Genomic DNA, 21672 nt, shown 5'->3' with positions numbered 1-21672 from the left:
AAGACAATAATAAATAAAATTATTTTATTTTTCCACTTAATTTGTATTTTTTAGAACTAAATGTTGGCGATTCTCTGATAAAAATAAAATATTAGGAAAAAAAAACTAACTGTGTTTACGTTTCAATAAATGGAATGTAAAAATCGATCATTACTGATAAAATCGATAACCCTTTGTGCGCATGTCTACTGTTTAGTCGAAGACCGGGCCGGAGTTTGCGCTCTACGCTAAAAGTAAAAATCGAAGTGAAATAATATTATGAATTTCTTGCTATTGTTTTGAACTTGTGATAGGACATAGTATTCAATTAAAAATCCATTATCTAGATATTCAGTTATTTAAATACATTCTTATTGCTGGAATGAAATAATAAGATAAATCATGTAAGTAAATAAATACTTTTTTGTATTTATGTTTTTGTTTTTAAAACTGTTGCTTAAATTCATTAGACTAGAGCAATTCGAATATTCATAGAATATTTTCTATAGCTCGCTACTTTTAGACTCGATAAAGTATTAAGAAATTAAGCTGAAATTGCCAATCATATATATATATAGCCGCCTTACAGTTAAAGAAAATATTCAATTTAATGTATATTCGCTGTTACAACGGTAATTTTTTTAGTTATTTTTAAAGGCTAGTATTCGGTTAATTTAGAAGTATATTCAAATGACATTTACGCATTCATTTTGTTTTAATGAATTCTGTCTACTGACTGCATTTTTATTTTTTCCCCATACAAACTATGTGTAGCATATCATACACGAGCAAAAGGCTTCGCTAGCGTGAAATAAGTTTGCGACCAAAACTCTGTAAATTCTGCCTCTTTAACATGTTTAATTCCTATTTGAAATACACAATATTTAGTACCTATTTATTAACAAATAATCATTTATTATAAAAGGTGTCCTACTGAAGTACTGATAAAACCCTAAAAATATTCACTTATTTATTTTTATTATCATGGGATAAATCTCCTATGTATACATGTTATTAAATATCTGTCTTTTTAGACAATCCATATCCATTTCTTGTAATTGGTTGGTGCAGAACAAATTTATATATGTGTAACTAAATAAATATTCCTTAAACAACTTAAGTATTTTTTCAACAATACCAAGAGTTACAATGTAATCTATGAACCTGTTTTATTTCTATTGATTTAATTTTTTTTTGAAATATCATATGCAAACTCAAATAATTTATTTTTATTTTTGTACAATGTTTATGATTATTCATTAAAAATAAAATGTGTAAAAATTGCACCATTATTATAAATTTAGATACCTACTGCATTTGTTCCAGTAAATTTAAATTAATTTGTTTTTTTTTTTGTCACAAGAAATGTCACTTATGTTAAAAAAAAACATAATTGAGATTTCCACACTTTTATTGTAATTATATTAACTTTTCTTAAAAGTTCAAGATTCACTTCACATTACTCCAGGAAAAAATATAATGTTTCTATAGTTTATTATTTTATTGAAATCAGAAGTTTTCGAGCATAAAAAATACAGCTTAAAATTAGTATATGATAAATATTTTGGTTTTTCTTTTAATAATCTTGTTTGAGCTTGTTTTAAATACAAACAAAAATTACTTTGTTCATGGGAAAGGAATAATAATAACTAATAGGGAAGTTTGAAATAGTTTGAATAGTTCTGTATGGGTTTTAGGTAATGACCATAAGCTGCATGAAATTTGCTTTTGGGACTAAATGATATATGTGTAACATGAATGTGTTATTTGGTGCCCTTCACTTGTGTTTTCATTGTATTTTTTTTATGGTATAGGTTGGCGGACGAGCATATGGGCCACCTAATGGTAAGTGGTCACCATCACCCATAGACAAGGACGCTGTAAGAAATATTATCTATTTCTGACATCGTCAATGCACCACCAACCTTGGGAACTAAGATGTTATGTCCCTTGTGCCTGTAGTTACACTGGCTCACTCACCCTTCAGACCGGAACACAACAATACTGAGTACTGTTATTTAGAATAACTGATGAGTGGGTGGTACCTACCCAGACGTGCTTGCACAAAGCCCTAACACCAAGTAAATATCAATAAGGATTCCTGTTTACTTTGTGATATAACGATGTTAGGCCAAATCTTGTTTAGACTTTCAAATTTCTAAAGTGCCTGTTGTAATATATATATATTATTCTTTAATTGCCAATCATCAATGCAATGGAGATTTCATAAATTTGAACTATTGAAACTTAATTTTATCTTAATTGAAGAGTTCTACTTTGTATTTGCTATGATACGATATGTGATGATAGATTACGATCTAGCCGCAACCGGATCGTTGTTTCTATTCAATTTCGATAAAGAGACGTTGAGTAAAATGTACACCTTGCTCGACTCAACGACTTATCTTAAAGCTATTTGAAAGTTCAGGTGCAAATTCATACGGATGAGGCTTTAACTCCTAGTTCACCGACTTTTTCTCTTGATGTCCTTGTGCTATGCTTACACTAATACGGAAAAAATTACGGACTCGTTGTCGGCTGTGACATTTCTCACAGGGGATCGGCCCTGAAAACTTTAAATATCGATGATCACACGAATGTGGACTAATGACGTGTGACCATTAACAAACGAGTTAAAATGAGCTCTGATTAAAAGAAGGGATAGAGATCCGGGATCATCACATATAGCTGACGTAGTAGGCCGCCCATTACATGTGCGATGCATGGGACACTTAACGTCATTTCCCTTTGGTGGCAGCCGCATCCATACCCTCGATTATTTACTATCCATACAATATACAAGATACACAACACGTGCAGAAGCACCTGATACATACATAAGAATTTTAACTTTATTTTTATTATTTAATTTCCAATACCAAGCCGTAATGCATATACTTGCCAAAAAAATAATTTACAGTCGTACATATGTCAAGTAGTCCTTTTTTTCCTATTTTCTGTTTTTTTTTTTTTATTTCTTTATATTTAAACGCAACTTCAAATTAAAATTAAGTTGTAATATTATATGTAGGCAATAAAATAAAATATTTTATTTTATATACCTAATTGCCTTGAAGACTTGAGACTTGTGGGAGCACACTGCTAATGCTCATTAGGTTTTAAATTTTAATTAGGAGAAAGAAAGAAATTAACTTGTTGGGCAAGAGAATTTTTTTTTATTAACCTTTCTCTGTAAGCAAAGTATAGTAAGGTATAAAGTATGCTCGCCCAGTTTCACATGCACATTAATATTATATTTTTACATGTAAACCTAGTGGTGGGTTTGTGCAAGCCCTTCTGTACCGACTCATCAGATACTCTAACGCCAATCAACATCATCAGTACTGTTGTGTTCGGTTTGAAGAGTGCGAGTGCAAGTGTAAATACAGACACGATTGAAATAAAATCCTTATTTTTAATGTTATTGATGCACTGTAAGTTAAGGAAAGGTTACTATAATATTATTTCTTGTACCGCTACTATATGTGGGCGGTGGGGAGCGCTTATAATGAGGTTGCCCAGTCCGCCTACATATATCAAAAATACAACTATACTATTAAAATAATTATCTACGGAAACCTGGTTATTTGGCGAAAAAGTACTTTTACTAACGCGATAAAAATCCATACATTACAGAATAAATTTAAATATATTAACCTTTATAATATTTAAAGAATTTAACTAATATTATAATTGTGAAAATATAAGTGTATATATACATGTTTGTTACTCAATCACACCAGAACGGCTGGACGGATCTCAATGAAAGTTAGCTCAGAGATAGATTATCGTCTGGAATAGCATATAGGTTAATAAGTGCATATTTATTGGTCTAATTTTTTGTATTCTTTATTTATATACACGGATGGTTCATCCGCGAAACTTCGTATTTTATTAAATATTTTTAGGTCTGTCGAAACCTATGACTGATTTTATCCCTATTTAGCGCCAAAATTATGAAAACCTTATAAAATGACGCTGATCTGAGATCGTTTTTGATTATAACTACGAGTAGTCCTATTGTTTAGGAATAGGAATACACGTAGTATAAAATACACAAAACATTCTACGATATCGCTCGTACTATCTATAACTATATTAAATTGGTCTTAATTAAGATGAATGAAATGTTGCTACTTTGACTTTAGATGGCTGGCAATAATAATTTTGATTCCTAGCGATTCGTTCAACGATTTAAATTATTATTATGGACAGTGCGATCCCTATGACTAATATGAATAAAGTATGTATTCTCGAACTGGTTTTTTGTATTTGTACAATTTGGGATTTTAAATATTTCAAATCAGCCAATGAACCTGTTACTGATACAAACGCTTTTAAAAGTGACACGAGCGGAGCGGTCGTAATAAAGTTGATATTTTATTCATATTAAATTGAAACGTGTGATTGTTTGTTATACGTTAAGGAGTTATATAACAAGCATAAAGCTCATGTAAATTATTATTTGAATAAAATCGTCATCGCATCATTTGATAAGGTCACTGATTTGTCGCTAGCTTCTGAGCGATGTTTTTATTTGTCCGTTGACCCGATGTGTGCTGTGCTGGCTCAGTGTTCATTGCTCGTATGCCGCCCATGCCGGATGGAGGAAGTCTGATCGCATTTTGTATGATAGTATTTTATTTTTTAGTGTAGTTTAGTCAACATCGTCGGTATTCGATTATTTAATTTCCAGTGAACGGTTTTGTGCATAGGTTAAGTTTGGTTATGTGTTAAAAAAGTCTAGGTACGTAAACCAAACATTTTTTTTCAATCAAAGGATTTAGTTATCCTATATGTACTTACAAGTTTGAATAAAAAAATCGACGGCTTATTACCTGCAGCATTATATTAATATTACAAGTAATAAATAATGATATTATTCTTTTTTATTTTGTTTTCATGAATTTATAAAAAAATATATGTATCAAAAATTAATATAAAAAATATAATAAAAAATAATACGGCGACGTGTTATTATTATACATTAGTACTTGATTTGAAAAAATGTGTGATCCGAATATTAATAAAACTATTTTAGTATTGTTTAATAATTAGCCATAAAATAATATCACGATACTACCATAAAATTTATTATTATATTTAAGTACTAAATGTTCGACGAAAATTCTAGAGCTATGGAGTTGTCAAGTTAAACTTTCGTTGTCATTTATATTAGTTACTGTGAAGCTTTAGCCGGTATCTAACCGTTTTATACAAAATAAATAAGATAATATGTAAATATCTACAGGAAAATATATAACATATTGAAGTAAGTTAACAATATAGTATAATAACTATGCAATTTTCGTGCTATATTTGATGTACGTATTTGGTATCTATATAAATTATTTCAAAATATATGTACTAATACTCTTAAGAAACTTAAAAATAAAATTTTTGATAACAAGTTATATCTAATTTAAAACTTGAAATTTTGGCGGGATACCGCCTATTCTGAATAAAAAATATTTTAATTATTCTGTTTGGAATTGCATAGAGTCGATTTAGTTGTAGCATGAGGAGCCAATTTATAAACTTCTAACTAATAATTGCTCCCGTTTATTGGCCGCAGTAACTAATGGACATATTTTTGTAACACATGCGTTTCTCGTTATCTTTAGCATATTCCTTATTTATACGGCGGCCCATTCCTAGTTATCTATATTGTGTTTTGTTGTGTGATAAAAATATTAGATTATACTTTTTAACTGTCGGACATTTTTTTGACCAGTATCTTTATTTCCAAATTAACTACAAAATGTATTAAATACAATATATTTACTCCTTGTTTAGTAATCTGAGTTCAAATATTTTTTGATGACATTCCTAACACATAAACCGACACTGTATATAATTTTAAATTAGTCTTTTTCCTCTTGATATTCTGTAATGGTAAAGTAAAGTAACATCTGCTAAAATCGCACTTAAGTCTTTTTCCGTTAAAGGAACTGGATCAAATTCCATCACGATGCTCCAATGTGGTCGGTATCAATGAAATCCAATGGTGCATGGTGGGTTGCAAAAGGTGAAATCCAAATCAATGAAATCAGACACATGCAGATTTTCCCATAATGTTTTCCTTCGACGCCAAACCTGAGATGAATTATATACATATATACACAAATATCTGAAATAATTGGTTACGGCTTACGGCCAGTTCCAACATAATGTAATCCGTTACATTATGTCGTTGTTAGTCGTATGAAAATCATTTTAAATTGATTATAATATAATTTAATAATATTTTTATTATGTAAGTTATTTTTATTTGAGACATTTCGCAGTAGTTGAGTGTTATAAAAAATAAATATATTTTTTTTTGTTTTAGCTGAGAATTGAAAAATGAATTCCGTGGTGAAAATTTCATATCTGGCCTTATGTTTCATCGGATTATTTTTTGTATCGACGCGAGCAGAATTTTTCACTGCTATATCAGATGTGGAACCGCTTTTAGAAACACACAGCAAGATTATTGAAGATTTGGAAGAATATATTGAAAAAGAAGAGAAGCGGATATCGGTTTTAAAAAGGTATTTCTATTTTATTAACAATGAAATGACATTAAAAAAAACTGTCGTAATGTACACTCTGTATATTTGACTGACTTTACTAGACCAATAAATTTTCTTTTTGTATCTATGGAAAAATATGTATAGCACAAAACAATAAAAAATATTTTCGTGTATCGCGACAGCCCCTTTTTAAAGATAATATAGTACTAATGATATAAATATTATTATTCACAAGTCTAGATATGTCGCGCTACTGAAGAACTTTAGTGTCATGGCGTGCGTGACAGCTAGTAAAACGTCATTCTATAATACATTCTAGTGTGCGTGTACTAAGTGACCAAGCGTTGGCTACTAATTTATTTGATGTGCTTTCAGCTCGGAACTTATATATATCAAATAATCAGTCACTCGCCGTCAGTCTATCTAGTCAAATAAATAATTAAAGAATAACAGTCTAAATTGAAAAAATATATATAACTAATAGGGAACATGCCAATATAATATTTATGAAAATTTTGCTATTTAAATGTTGAATATAAAAGAAGGACCACTGCAAGGTTTATATTTGATATAATTTTGTTTTTTAAAAATAATTACGAATTAAAGTAACGTGAAACGGAACGTATTTCAAAACACTAATAAGTTCAGTTCAGTGTTCAGTGACGTCACTCCTGTTATGACTTATTTGAGGTTATAGTTGTAAAAAATTGAACAAATTGGCTTAAAACGTACGTCAACAAAGCTTTTTTCGGAGTATCGATAGTCCGTCTTAAATTATTACAAAAAAAAAAAATATCTCAAAGGTCGAGAAAAAATACATAAGTATGAAAGCCAGCGAGGACAAGTACGATCAGTGGACCAGTGACAGACAGCAGTGACGTCATACGACATTTAGATCCGTTTACGCGCGAAAATTGAAATTGTCATTTAGACTAGATTTTTAAAATACTTATGGTCTATCCTATATGGAGTTCTTTGAAATAAACACAAAAATAAAAATATCGCATCTTCCCTATTGTACTATAAGGTTTTAATAAAAGATATTTCATAATAATAGTTATAATTCCTAGGAGGTCAATAATATGTTACGTGTCATATTTGTTTGCCTTTGAATGATTTTATTTGTTACAGCCATTTAAAAGTATACCAAACTGAACATGAAAAGGCTATGGAAGACATTCCGAACTATTTGGGAAATCCAATCAATGCTTTCACACTTATAAAAAGGTTGACAACGGATTTAGATTTTATCGAGAAGAAAATTGAAATCGGAACAGGTAATTATATAATATTTTTTTTAACTATAAACTATGTGTATAACTATAAATTATAAAAATATAGCATAAAAGTAATAATTATTACTTTATGGTAAAAAAAACACTAATTCTGTTCTTATGTAATTTTTTTAATTGAAAACATTAGGGTCTAGAGTTACCGAAAGAAAAAATCAGTAACTAGACGAATGAATTGTTTTGAGTTTGTCTATTTATAATTATATTTATATCCGTTACGCGAAGTATGGAAGATTGTTATAAGGCTATCATCATAATCTATGTGGCAATAATGATGGTGACATGAATTCATGCAATTTTAATGCAGTATTTTTAATACAAAAATTTCATCACGACTAGTCATTACGTGAACTTGTGAAAATTTTCAGGATTGCATTAGAAATTCGCATCCCAAATTTAAGGTTGGGGAAGGGTTGGGGGGTAAGGGGGGGTGGTGTAGTACCTACACCACCACTCCCCCCGCGCGGAAATCATTAGATTTTTTTTTTAATTTCAATACTAAAATCATCAAAATTCGTACTGTTAGTTAAATTTTGGAAGGGGAGAGATATAAAATTCCAATTATTGGTATACAATGTGATTTCTGGCGTTTGGTCATAAAATCTAACCTAACCTAACCTATCCTTAGCTACTATAACTATCTACTATTTTAGAAAAAGCTAATAAACATAAAAATAATGATTTAAGGTTAATTATAATGTAAAATATCGATCCGTTACACGTAACTTTAAACGCACATTAAAAAAAAAACTATGGGTTTCCGCGGGTTGGGAGTGGTAAATTTCGAGAGAGGGGAACAACCCCTTTAAGAAACAACCCCTACTATCATCAAATTCGGGATGCGAATTTCTAATGCCGACCCAAATTTTCCTTTATGTATTTCCATTCGAGCATGCAATATCATTTGCTCTTTATATAATTTAAGAACACAAAACGCAATTGCAAACGTATAAAATGTTACATTGGTAAGAAATAATATTAATAAGCTAGGAAGTTTGAGAATACTCTCCAGTCTCGGAAAGCACGTATGCGTCGTATAGTCATTGAACATTATCTACTCACGAGTCGCGTCAAATTGTCGTTCATGTCGCAGGAAAGAGGGACTAAGTGTTTGCAGACATTTGTGTTGCAACACGAATTGATCACTTTATAGTGAAGCAATATTGCAATAAGGATACAAGTACACTAACACATTTAAAATTTCATATTAACACATATGCGATTTTTAAATTATGTTGTAATAAAAAATATTCAATTAATCCACGCTAAAGTCATATAACACCAATACGAAAAGTATACAGTTATTTAAATGACACTCGTTTTGGCACGACATTATTAACAAATAGCAAATATCTTTATTTATACTGTCATAATGAAAGTAAACATTACAATATGTTCCCTCTGTGTTAGCACCCATTGAAGCTATTAGGTGTTTATTTCTGTTACGTTTGCGTTTGCGTTAACGTAATCAGGACTTGTGACCAAGAATACGAACGTGCCTCACGAACTTTATTATGACACAATCGTAATGATCAGCTTGATGAACTTTGACTACATATATTTCCTTTTGCAATGAATGTAATGAACATCTAACTAGTGCCTTGGTCGTGACTGCTCTCACGAGTACCAATAATTTCTTATTTTATATCAAAAGATAGAGATTTTCATTTGTATAAACTCTCAGTACCCCTCACCTCCATAAAATAATAGATAAATTTAAATCATACTTGCAAGTACTCAAAGAGTTAAAAATAATAATATTGATATATTAACTAATGCGTTACTTTTTCTGAACACGACACCGTGTTTATAAATAGATTAGCCTTTGAACTTGACTTACAATAACGCTGAGTGTTACAGTATTGAATATAAAAACTAGAAACACAGTTATCCATACCTAAGTGCATAAACGTCGTTTTCAACCCAATTGCACAGGACTGCCCAAATAACGGTCTCGGCATGGCTAAGTTTTTGTACATGTCATCCAACATATGTGGCTTCTTTACATAACGAGAAGAATTATTTTACGGAAAAATACTTTATAAATGTTATTTTTTTTTGTAATTGAATATGCCACTTAATAATAAATGTTATTTTCTATTTGTCCGCTATCCACTGTGAAGAATATCAAACAAAAGGTAGGTATTGAGGACATTTTGTTTTTCATTCAGATATATAGATGTTAGTCTAGTTTTAAACCAACACGATTTTTCTTACAATTTTAAAAGTTGTTAAGATTTAAAGAAAAACATTTTTATAGTGTCAGTAACCATGTTCAATTATGTAGTGCATATAGGTATAAATACAATGTTATGTTTTATTATTAAGGCATTTGTTTTATTGTACTACTTTTTTTTCTCTTTTTATTCTCAACAAGATCATGGCTCTATGGCTTGTAACGTATCTGCACAACACGGTCCAGTTGATATCTAATTCTTAATCTGCATAATAATTCAGCAACATTTTTATGTTATGTGAACTCATTACATTTATATTTAAAAATAATTCTGTATCTGATAATTATATGAATTATGACTTCAAACAAATAAATTCGCTCAGTTTATTGTATAGTATAGTTACTGTTTCTGATTAAAAATAAAATTGCTGTACAAACTATAACAAACTGTGTGTTTTAAGATTTGTATCAACAATATATACAGTGGATATAATAAATTATATAAGTATTTGTTTATGTGATTGTCATGAATTCTGAAATAATTTTTAACTATGTAATAATAACCAAAACATTGTCTTAGAAATATATACGAAAAAATTACCCGTAATGTTCAAAATCTTCGTTTACACTTTAGGTTTTCTTTTGAAGTACAATAAAAAATGTATAAATAAATTTGATTTTTCAGAATATATAAAGAATGTATCAATTATATCGGATAACGACTACATCCAGTACCCGTCGCTGGAGGATCTCACGGGGGCCGCGCAAGCACTCACTCGCTTACAGGAGACCTATCATCTCGATGTCAACGACCTTGCCGAAGGAATATTGAACGGTGTTATATACAGGTATGACATTTGCTTATACACACACTCACAAAACACCTCTGTGTAAAGAGGCCTAGAAATATGATTATTATATATAAGTAATTAACTCTTGCATGAGTAATAGGAGTTTGAACATATACTTACATACTTCTACTTATTACATCTTATAAGCTTTAGCCATTTAAGTTAGTACCTACCACAGTAGATAATAAATTAGAGTTAGTAGAAACAAGAATTTAAAAAGATAAAAGTTAAATACAACACTATAAAAAAACTTTATTTTTTAACACATACAAAACACATCATATACACACATAGGTAGAAACGCAACCATTTACACATTTACAATCGAATCTCATCATACTTATATATCAAATTATTCATACTTATATATCAAATTATTTTACCCTTAAGTTTTTGTGTATGTATACCTTATTTTACTTTAAAGTAAAACAAATCAATTAAACTCAAGTATTTATTTCAGAATGCAGGTACAAATTATTTCGTGCATGTTATTTAAATTTGAAACTAAATATGATTATATAAACAACAATAAAAACAAAAAAATAACGACTGTGACGTTAAAATATAGTAAACAATATAAATGAATTAATTAAAAACCCTATGTTAAATATCACTGCTTTTAAGGTCCTATTAATATATAAAGAAAATAATATGTATTAAAATTGTCCTGGTAATCCATTAAACCCCTACTAAATAATGAATATATAATGAAAAATAGTATAGTATTATAATAGTTAAATTAATATTTAGATTCATATGAGTACAATATTTATATTCCACTTTTCAGAGACGAAAGTTCGCCTGTTTTGTAAGTAAATTGCAATTAGTGAATTTAATACAGTTTATCATTTGAAAATAGCAATTATTAAATTAAATTACTTTTTCAGTGACGATCAATCAATAACAATTTTGTAAGTTATGATTTGTGACAAGATGTGTTTGACTGTTTGTATTTTAATCGGGGTTTTTCGAGTGTGTTTTGTATTTGGTGGCGGTTATTACCATTCTATAGTTATTAATAAAGATAAGAGGTGAAAAAATATGTCTGCACAATAATTCCATTTACAAACATTCATTGTTTTAAATCATCGGTGTGACAGTTAGTTGAGAAAAAATGTAAATAACATTCATTTACATCTAAGCGACACTTCATTTAAATAACATTATTTTTAACATGTTTTCATTGATATTATTTCGAATTTTCATGTAAGGATATATTATACAAATATAGTAAAACTCTTTAAAAGGTTTGGGACATATTCCCATACGGGTTGGTGGAAGCCTAAAAAAAATTTTTTGTTTAATATGTAGTGAAGATCTTGTCTACACTACATATTATAAAACAAAGTTCCGCGGTCTGTCTGTATGACGGTTTTGTACTAATAGATAAAGAGATTAAAAAGGAAGGTTTAGATAAATCACTCATTAAGATTTTTCTGTAAATAAGTTAAATAGAACGACAATTGTTCGACATGTCGGAAAAAAAAAACAAAAAAATAAAGGGTAAAAATATTTTTAAAAAAAAGCTTATGGTCCACCCGTGCGAAACCGCTTTTGAAAACTTGATGTTTCATAGATACCTTGCCATCTGAGTTACTCGTATGTCTTCGAAAATAAAGATTTTTTAAACTTTCTAAGAATATCTTTGAGAATTATCATCTCGCAATTTCCTTTCAATACATCACGACCATACAAATCCAGCAACCATCATCATGCCTACTTGAAAGCGGATTATATAATTTAAACCATAGCAAAATTGTGTATTTATATAATTGTGTAATAGCCCACGAAATTATCATTAATTCTAGTTGAGAATAAGTGTTCAGCAATCTGCTTATGCTTCTATATTATCGTTTAATCGTAAGTATTGTTAGTTATAGATATTATAATGTAAAAACTCATATTGTATTTTATATGTCAGTTCGATTTGAGTTTAATTAAAAACAGACTCATCTGACATAACGTTTCGAAACTTTATTTATTATTTATTATCAATTTGTCTAGATTTATTATAAATTAATGATCCTTACAATTTAATCGAGACAATTATTAACACAGCGTACCATAATGTTGCGGTAATGAAAGAGTAGGTTTGGTATAAGGTAAAATGCCCGCCTTAAATCTGCCAAATCATTAAAAATCCAGTTATCATATAATGGTATGGGTAAGCAAAGATGAATTATGATATTTATATTATATTTCAGTACGTCTATGAACTCTGACGATTGTTACGAGCTCGGCAAGGTATTGTACAACGAGAAGGATTACAAGAACGCGCTCGCTTGGATGAAGTTGGCCCTCAAAAAGTATCCAAACGATGACGAACTTTACAACTTCACGGATGTCGATATTTTGGAGTACATCGGATTCTCTTACTACTTGTTGGGTGAGTTAAACACTACATAATACCCTGTGAGATAAGCACACGCATTTATATATTACATAAACTTACACTTGAAAACTTTATTAAATCGTCATGTTACAATATTGAAATAAATGTAATAGAGTATCAACAACGTTTCCATTGCCGTCCCACCGGAATAAGGAGTTAACGAGCTGTCTTGCGATTACTATATATTGACAAAATTTTGTATTAAACTTTAAATAAAAACATAATGCCATTTAAATTACAACAACAACAGCCTGTAAATTCCCACTGCTGGGCTAAAGGCCTCATCTCCCTTTGAGGAGAAGGCTTGGAACATATTCCACCACGCTGTTCCAATGCGGGTTGGCGGAATACACATGTGGCAGAATTATTTTGAAATTTGTCACATGCTTCATGCATGTTTTCTTTCACCGCTGGGTACGAGATGAATTATAATGACAAATTAAGCACATGAATCAATGGTGCTTGCCTGGGTTTGAACCCGTAATCATCGGTTAAGATGCACGCGTTCTAACCACTGGGCCATCTCGACATTTAAATTAACCAAGACAAATAAATTTATTAAATAAGTTTATTTGTAAGAGCTTACTACTTATTTAGCTAAAAGGAATAAGTACAGGAGAAGGGCTTTGTGAAGCCTATCTAGGTTGGTGCCAGCCACACATCAGATATTCTACCGCTAAACAGCAGTACCTAGTATCGTTGCTTTTTAGTTTGAAGAGTGGTTGAGCCAGTGTAACTACAAGCACAGGGGACAGAACAGATTAATTCCCAAACTTGATGGCGCAATTATGTTAATTTATTTACAGGGCATCTATATAATAAGAGATGGTGACTTACCATCAGGTGGCTCATTTGTCCAGTCTACTTGCCTGTATTAAATTAAGATATATAAATTTTTATAGGTGACGTCAGAAATGCACTAAACTGGACGAAAAAGTTGCTTATGTTGGACCCATCTCACGACCGAGCTAAAGGCAACATACCGCATTATCGAGACGCTCTTTTCAAAAAGCAATCTGACCTCAGTAAGAAAAATCGAGGGGTACGTATTTAGTTCAATGTATAATAAATATAAAACTACCTTACTTAATTAAATGATTTAAATTAATCCTTTTATTTAATTAATAATTTTGGTTAAGGTCTCACCAGGAAATAAACAAGTTAGTATCTTAGTATCCCTGTCGGTTTCCTTGCCCTTTGTCGGCCTTATTGGTTTAGTGTTAAGTTAATAAAAAAACTTTATAAAATCAATGTCCTCTACAGATAAGTAATCCCATAAGAATGACCGCCAAAGCCGAAATAGTGTAAAGACATCGTCACCAAATATACTCAATAATTTGTACAGTAATGTAAAATTGTATATAATTAGTAGTAACAAATAAATACGTTAAAATTTTAGGACACAGGACAGCCGAATGAAGAAACAAAAGAGGAAGTTGAAAAACCAAAAGAATTAACGAAATATGAAAAAGAAAGGAAAGTCTACGAGGCTCTTTGTCGCGGAGAGATGGAAATACCGAGGGAAATATCCAAACGGTTTGTAGCTTTGTATTACTCTCCCAGTATTGTAACAATTGACTATGAAATTAACTTTGATTTCGTGCTTACTTGTATTGTATCAATAGAACTGGTTTTATTAATTTTCTGTTTATTTACCTCATAAATGGTAAAATCTATAACCATTTGACAATACAAGAATATCGTTAAATACGCCAGTAACTTTTTCCAATACATAGAGCCCACCTGAGGAGATTGATTCTATTTATTAGAAGAAGGTTAATCACTAGATGTCATAAGGAATTATATTAATTTCTTCATTATTTGGTGGTGGGAATCCAATCCAGAAAAATCATAACCAAGAATCGTCGTTACGCAAGTCACTGGCCATAAAAATCTTATACTTGGTGGTAGGGCTTTGTGCAAACCCGTCTGGGTAGGTACCACCCACTCATAAGTTTTTTTACCGCCAAACAATAGTACTCAGTATTGTTGTGTTACGGTCTGAAGGGTGAGTGAGCCAGCGTAACTACAGGCACAAGGGACATAACATCTTAGCTCTCAAGGTTGATGGCACATTGACGATGTAAGGAATAGTTAATAATTCTTACAGCGTCATTGTCTATGGGCGATGGTGACTACTTACCATCAGGTGGCCCATATGCTTGTCCGCCAACCTATACCATAAAAATAAATAAAAATAAATAAATAAAATCTGCTAAATTGTTGCTCTTCGTGATAAATTCAAATCAATTTTGTCATCTGCGCTAGTGTGAGTGCTTACAAGATGCCTTAGTGTGTTTATGGCGACGTAGAGAAAAGATAACAAATGTAAATAAATAAATAATTGAATGTAATCGGGCACATCTTTGTGACAATATAGATCAGTATTGTCAAACGAATATCGATGAAACGTGATAGACACAAGTTCAATAAATAACCTTACAATAGATATTTCGCTAAGTTAGTTCTGTTCTTTTTACTATTGATCAGTTATCGATAACCGCCGCACTAGCAGCGAAACTGAAGTACCCCTTTAAAAATAATGATTTCATCGATTCTATAGCGTTTGAAACCTAACATACTCAACCTTTTTCTTATGAAAACTCTTTTATTATTACAGATTGACATGTCGCTATCTGACTGAAAATCATCCTTTCCTGAGACTGGCACCAATCAAAATGGAGTACGTGTACCTCAATCCTGATATCGTGGTGTTCCACGAGGTTTTGAACGAAGACGAGATATTCGAAATAATGATGATGGCTCGACCGAGGGTGAGTTCCGACTTAATCAAGTTACTAAACTAGAAACTTGTTTATGAGTGAATACTCAATAATGCCATAGTTTATACCAAACACCAAGAAAAGAGACATCTTAGTTTTCAAGAAATTGACTGAAACCTAGGGATGTGCCCCTTAATGTATGCATATTCTGCTGCCCTTGAATAAATATAATATATCAAGGCAATATAAAACCATAAAATAGGCAAATAATAATAGTCTTAAAGAATAAAAATAATAATAATAGTAAACATTAAGGTATATAATATCTCGGATTCAATTAAGTTTATACAGGTACTAAAAATTCGTACTTGATCAATAAAAATTATAAAATAAAGAAAGAGAGAGAGAGAGATTTTTATAGGTGATCTCATTTATTAAGAGAATTACAATTCTGAACTTATATTCGAATAACATAGCAGCGGTTGCTTATGAATAAAAATAATAATAATAACAGACATACATTTCTAGGCAACGAAATAAAAAAGACAATTGTACTTTTGTATGTTTTATTTCACTGTTGTATGTTGTATTGTACTGTTGTATGTTGTATTGTACTGTTGTATGCGGTGATGCGTCTTTCCGTACACGAGGCTAAAACGCAAACATGTCAAACTAATCGCGTATAGATTGGTAATAAGTAATAACGTTTTCAAAATATACAAGGGTCGCAGCTGCTAGCGTATACTTTGTAGTGAAATCATTTACTAGTTTGTACTTACGTGGCTACTATGGCTGCGTTCTGGCCCTGCTTATAATGGAAAGACGCTACGGTGATTTTCAGTGACGTTTATTTAATTGGGAAATATTATAAAAAAAAAAACAATACAATACAAATAAAAAGGAATACAATAATAAATAAGATATGCTTCCTTCTTATCTTACAGTATCCTTTTATGATTCACTTTTGACATTATACGCCAGAAGAATGTCAATAAATCTTGATTACATACAAACATTATATTCATTCCCATTTATAAAACAATTGAATTTTCAATTATAAAATGATAAATCAATTCATACATATAGTTCCGACGCGCAACAGTACATGACCCGAAGACCGGCGAGCTGGTCCCCGCGCACTACCGCATCAGCAAGTCCGCCTGGCTCAAGGACGAGGAGTCGCCCGTCGTCGAGAACCTGTCGAGGAGAATCGCGGACTTCACCGGCCTCAGCATGGCCAGCGCGGAGGAGCTGCAAGTCGTCAACTACGGCATCGGCGGACACTACGAGCCACATTTCGACTTTGCTCGCGTAAGCACCTTTGAAATATTTAACAGCTCACTAAATATAGTACGACACAACTTAGATGTAGCATCGGCAAAATTCGTAAAACCGATCACATCCGAATTGAGTACGCTATCCCAAATTATCAATATTTATTTCTCACGCGAATATCATCTTTGCACAAACATAATAACTTGTAATATCATATGACCTAATATAGTCGTCAATTTGACGCGTCGATTTACATGCAAGTGCATGTAAATCGACGCGTCAAATTGACGACTTTCTCTGTCGCGTGACTCTATAGCGACGAATAGCGTCGAATCGCGCGATAGGGAGCTATTTCTATTGGTTGTGTAAATCGGCAGTAATCGGTTTTATTTTCATTCCATTGCATGTTTCGATGGTACATCTAATTTGTGTCGCACTATACATTGGTTTAGTAATGGTCCGAAAGAGAAACTTACGTACGATGTGTCGTTACAGAAACAAGAAAGTGCTTTTGAAAACTTCAGCGGAAATCGTATTGCAACAGTTCTATTCTACGTAAGTGATCTATTTTAATTTTTTTACTTGAGATACCCATAGTTAAAAATTGAGTTTAGAATTAGAATAATTATATAATATAATAAATATTATAATTATATAATATATATATATTTTTTTTTTATTTTATGGTATAGGTTGGCAGAAGAGCATATGGGCCACGTGATGGTAAGCGGTCACCATAACCCATAGACAATGACGCTGTAAGAAATATTAACTATTCCTTACATCGTCAATGTGCCACCACCTTGGGAACTAAGATGTTATGTCCCTTGTGCCTGTAGTTACACTGGCTCACTCACCCTTCAAACCGGAACACAACAATACTGAGTACTGTTATTTGGCGGTTGAATAACTGATGAGTGGGTGGTACCTACCCAGACGGGCTTGCACAAAGCCCTACCACCAAGAAAATAATAAATAATATATAATAGAATAGTTAGAATATGGTGTTAAATAAAAATGGTAACGAGTTTTCCGTGGCGGCAGATGTCGGACGTGGCGCAGGGCGGCGCGACGGTGTTCACGGAGCTGGGCCTGAGCGTGTTCCCGCGGCGCGGCGCCGCCGTGTTCTGGCTCAACCTGCACCCGTCGGGCGAGGGCGACCTGGCCACGCGCCACGCCGCCTGCCCCGTGCTGCGCGGCTCCAAGTGGGGTCAGGACACTACAGCCTATCCCTTCTGCAACTTTTTTTTTTTTTTTTATGGCATAGGTGGCAAACGAGCAGGAGACTCACCTGATGGAAAGTGACTACCACCGCCCATGGACATCTGCAACACCAGGGGGCTTGCAGGTGCGTTGCCGGCCTTTGAGAAAGGAGTACGCTCTTTTCTTGAAGGTTCCCATGTCGTATCGGTTCGGAAAAACCGCCGGCGAAAGCTGGTTCCACAGAGTGGTTGTGCGAGGCAGAAAATGTCTAAGAAATCGCGCTGTTGTGGATTTTCGGACATCAAGATGGTGCGGGTGAAACTTAGAATTTTGACGAGATGTCCGAAGGTGAAATTCAGCAGCCGGGATTAATCCGAACAATTCCTCGGAACATTCCCCGTGAAACTTCTGAGAGCATCTTGCACATGTCGCTTTAACGATACGTGCAATTTATTTCAATATTTAAATTTGAGAGCAGAGATGGCCCAAGTGGTTAGAACGCGTGCATCTTAACCGATGATTGCGGGTTCAAACCCAGGCAAGCACCGCTGATTTATGTGCTTAATTTGTCTGAAGAAAGGTGAAGGAAAACATCGTGAGGAAACCTGCATGTGACAAATTTCATACAAATTCTGCCACATGTGTATTCCACCAACCCGCATTGGAACAGCGTGGTGGAATATGTTCCAAACCTTCTCCTTAAAGGGAGAGGAGGCCTTTAGCCCAGCAGTGGGAATTTACAGGCTGTTACTATATTTAAATTTATTTTATTCAAATACATAAAAATAAATACTTATATAATATAATACTTTATATATAAGTATGTATTTGAATTTATTTATAAAACATATGTATTATTTTGTTTATACACGTATTTATATGTTATATATAACATTTATTAATCGTATGTATGTATGTTATGTTTGTGTATATATGATTTACCTAAAAGGTGTACACCTCCGAACCCTTTTCTTAAAGTATTCAATGTCCTCTATCTAAAGGTTGTCTGGAAGAGATCGCTCTTTTAGCGATAAGACCGCCTTTTGTACCGTGTTTTCTATTTTGTTGTGTTGCTTCTTTTAATTTATTTTTGTTTCGGTGTACAATAAAGTATATTTATCTTATCTTATTTTTGTAAGACGATTTTTCACGCGACTCCCACTAGTCACTTTCTTGCCGTCCTACTCGTGTCACAATACAACACCATATATTTGTCCTCAGAGCTGACCTGTTGTATATATATTTTGTATAACTTTTCATGATTAAATTAAGACGAAGGCTCAGTAACACAAAAGAGAGGTAGAATTAATATCAGTAAATCTTTATAGTGTGCAACAAGTGGATCCACCAAGGAGGCCAGGAGCTGATAAAACCGTGCGATCTTGAGTATCAGGCTGAGGAAATAATTCGACCACTCCCGCGACCGTTGGTGAAGAAGACCTTTAGATAAATATTTAAATTCAATCTATTCACTTGCGAACTGACTTCGGCGGAATAAAGAAAACTTGTATCAGATCATAGTCATAGTCTTATACTCTGGCGAGTAAACGATGAGTGCGTCTCGAATGTATTGTTCACTAATACTTTAAGAACTGAAAAAAATAAGAAATCTCTAAAATTAAAACAGGAAATCTCACTCTGACATATTACTAATATTTCTATAATCTATTAAATGTAAGATCTATTCAGAAAACTAAATATTAACATCATATATTATTAACAACTGACAGACTTAATAAAATTTAAATATTAAGGAAAAAGTAATTCTACTTTGAAAACGAAATATATCGATATCAAATATACTGCAACGGCTTATAGTAAATTGAGTCCAGGAATATTGCAGTAGTGTAAAAATCATATATTTTGGTAAAAAAACTTTTTATAATTATAGCTTAATTGTAAGCAAAATATATCTTGCCGAAAATGATATTTCTCTATGTATACATTGTCGAAAATATTTTAAGTTTATTTTAAAATTGAATAATGCTACAGAGGCTGTCATTATTTGTCAATTATTGTGTTATTAATTTTAAGAGATGAATATATAATTGTATTCTAATTGTTTGTTGGCCATTATCATTGCATTTATCTAGCGGTAATGATTCACGATATTCTTAACCAATTAATATGTACAAAATTATTATAATTCTTTACATTAATAATATATACAAATTTTTGAAATATTTTTGTTAAGATGTTTTTTTAAGGTATTATAAAAATATAGTTTTACCTTTATTGCTGTTATATTATTATTATGATCAATTTGATCTTTACTTTTTTTTTAATTTTCTTTAGTAAAATATAAATTATTAAAGAAGCAGCTATTGTCCGTTTTGGAAAGCCTTTATATACAAATAATTTAACTTTCATGATTAATAAATAAAGATTTCTTATTAATCATAAATCTGTTTACATATATATTTGATATCAGTTAAAGACCGCTTTAAGCTAATGAAAACAATTTCGAATTTATGAAATTATGTATTTTAGTAGATAATAAGGTCTCTACAGACGTAACTAAATAAATATACGACGACTTTAACTTTCATTTACAATTTGAACTAATGCCATTTGAAATGATGTTTAACGTTTAATACCTAGCAACAACATACATAGATTATAATACTAAGGAAATACTTGATGTTTACATTTATTGTAATCAAATATCTCAATAAAATATCTGAGTCAATATTTTGTTTGTATTATTTTATGATATTTTAAAATATTACAACTCACATATAAATCTGAATTAGCAATTAAAAAACTAAGTAATACTAAAACAAATGTAGTACTGAAGTATTCTATACTATGTTGCAGAACTGTCGATAGTTCACTACGAAATTTATTCGGGATATCGATAGTATTATCGATAATATCGTTTTAACTTTACTTTTACAAATGTTATTGATAACGGCAACACTATCGATACTGTCCTGTATCTGTAAGAAATACTACTGATACTATCGATAGTCTTTTAACCCTTTCACCGCCAGACTTTTTACCGATTGGCGTGCCCCCAGCGCCCGGCACATTTAACAATAAAATAATACCTACAACAAATAGGGTTGTGGGTACATTTTTTTATGTTGATGTCGATATTTCGCTATAATAATGATATTGGATTTACGAGCTTGGTTAACCAACAACTACATACATGCTTACCTACTACAGTAATACTACTACTACTGAATGAAAATTTAAAAAATGATACATTACAATTATTATTATATTTTTTATACATCTAAGTCGACAAACAAGCGTAGGGC

General features: G+C 31.7%; 1 protein-coding gene across 9 annotated transcripts; it reads left to right on the top strand.

Moving 5' to 3' along the window:
* The first annotated feature begins 175 nt into the window (after positions 1-175).
* Positions 176-21097, top strand: LOC124532128 (prolyl 4-hydroxylase subunit alpha-1). 9 transcript variants are annotated; one of them, XM_047106832.1, is made up of 16 exons: positions 176-383; positions 6311-6512; positions 7626-7771; positions 9910-9924; positions 10648-10810; positions 11601-11621; positions 11701-11724; positions 13018-13199; positions 14108-14247; positions 14345-14365; positions 14605-14741; positions 15826-15979; positions 17015-17239; positions 17699-17758; positions 18248-18413; positions 19735-21097. In XM_047106832.1, the coding sequence occupies exons 2-16, from the start codon at positions 6325-6327 to the stop codon at positions 19854-19856; spliced, it is 1764 nt and encodes a 587-aa protein (XP_046962788.1). In that variant the 5' UTR covers positions 176-383; positions 6311-6324; the 3' UTR covers positions 19857-21097. The 9 variants fall into 9 exon arrangements, with proteins under 9 accessions (XP_046962788.1, XP_046962792.1, XP_046962793.1 ...); XM_047106835.1 differs by lacking the exon at positions 176-383 and adding an exon at positions 1795-1824; XM_047106834.1 differs by lacking the exon at positions 176-383 and adding an exon at positions 4511-4606.
* The last annotated feature ends 575 nt before the right edge of the window (positions 21098-21672 follow it).

The sequence above is a fragment of the Vanessa cardui genome, chromosome 8 (assembly GCF_905220365.1).
Source record: "Vanessa cardui chromosome 8, ilVanCard2.1, whole genome shotgun sequence".
In the NCBI taxonomy this organism is placed as follows: Eukaryota; Metazoa; Arthropoda; class Insecta; order Lepidoptera; family Nymphalidae; genus Vanessa; species Vanessa cardui.
Note: the sequence above shows the minus strand (reverse complement) of the source record. Positions and strands in the feature narration are given on the sequence as shown.

Bases quoted from the DNA above. Each gene is read 5' to 3' on its own strand.
- LOC124532128 (XM_047106832.1), top strand. From the start codon at position 6,325: ATGAATTCCGTGGTGAAAATTTCATATCTGGCCTTATGTTTCATCGGA. The intron at 6,513-7,625 runs GTATTTCTATTT...TATTTGTTACAG, and splicing joins CGGATATCGGTTTTAAAAAG to CCATTTAAAAGTATACCAAA. The intron at 17,240-17,698 runs GTAAGCACCTTT...GTGTCGTTACAG, and splicing joins CACATTTCGACTTTGCTCGC to AAACAAGAAAGTGCTTTTGA.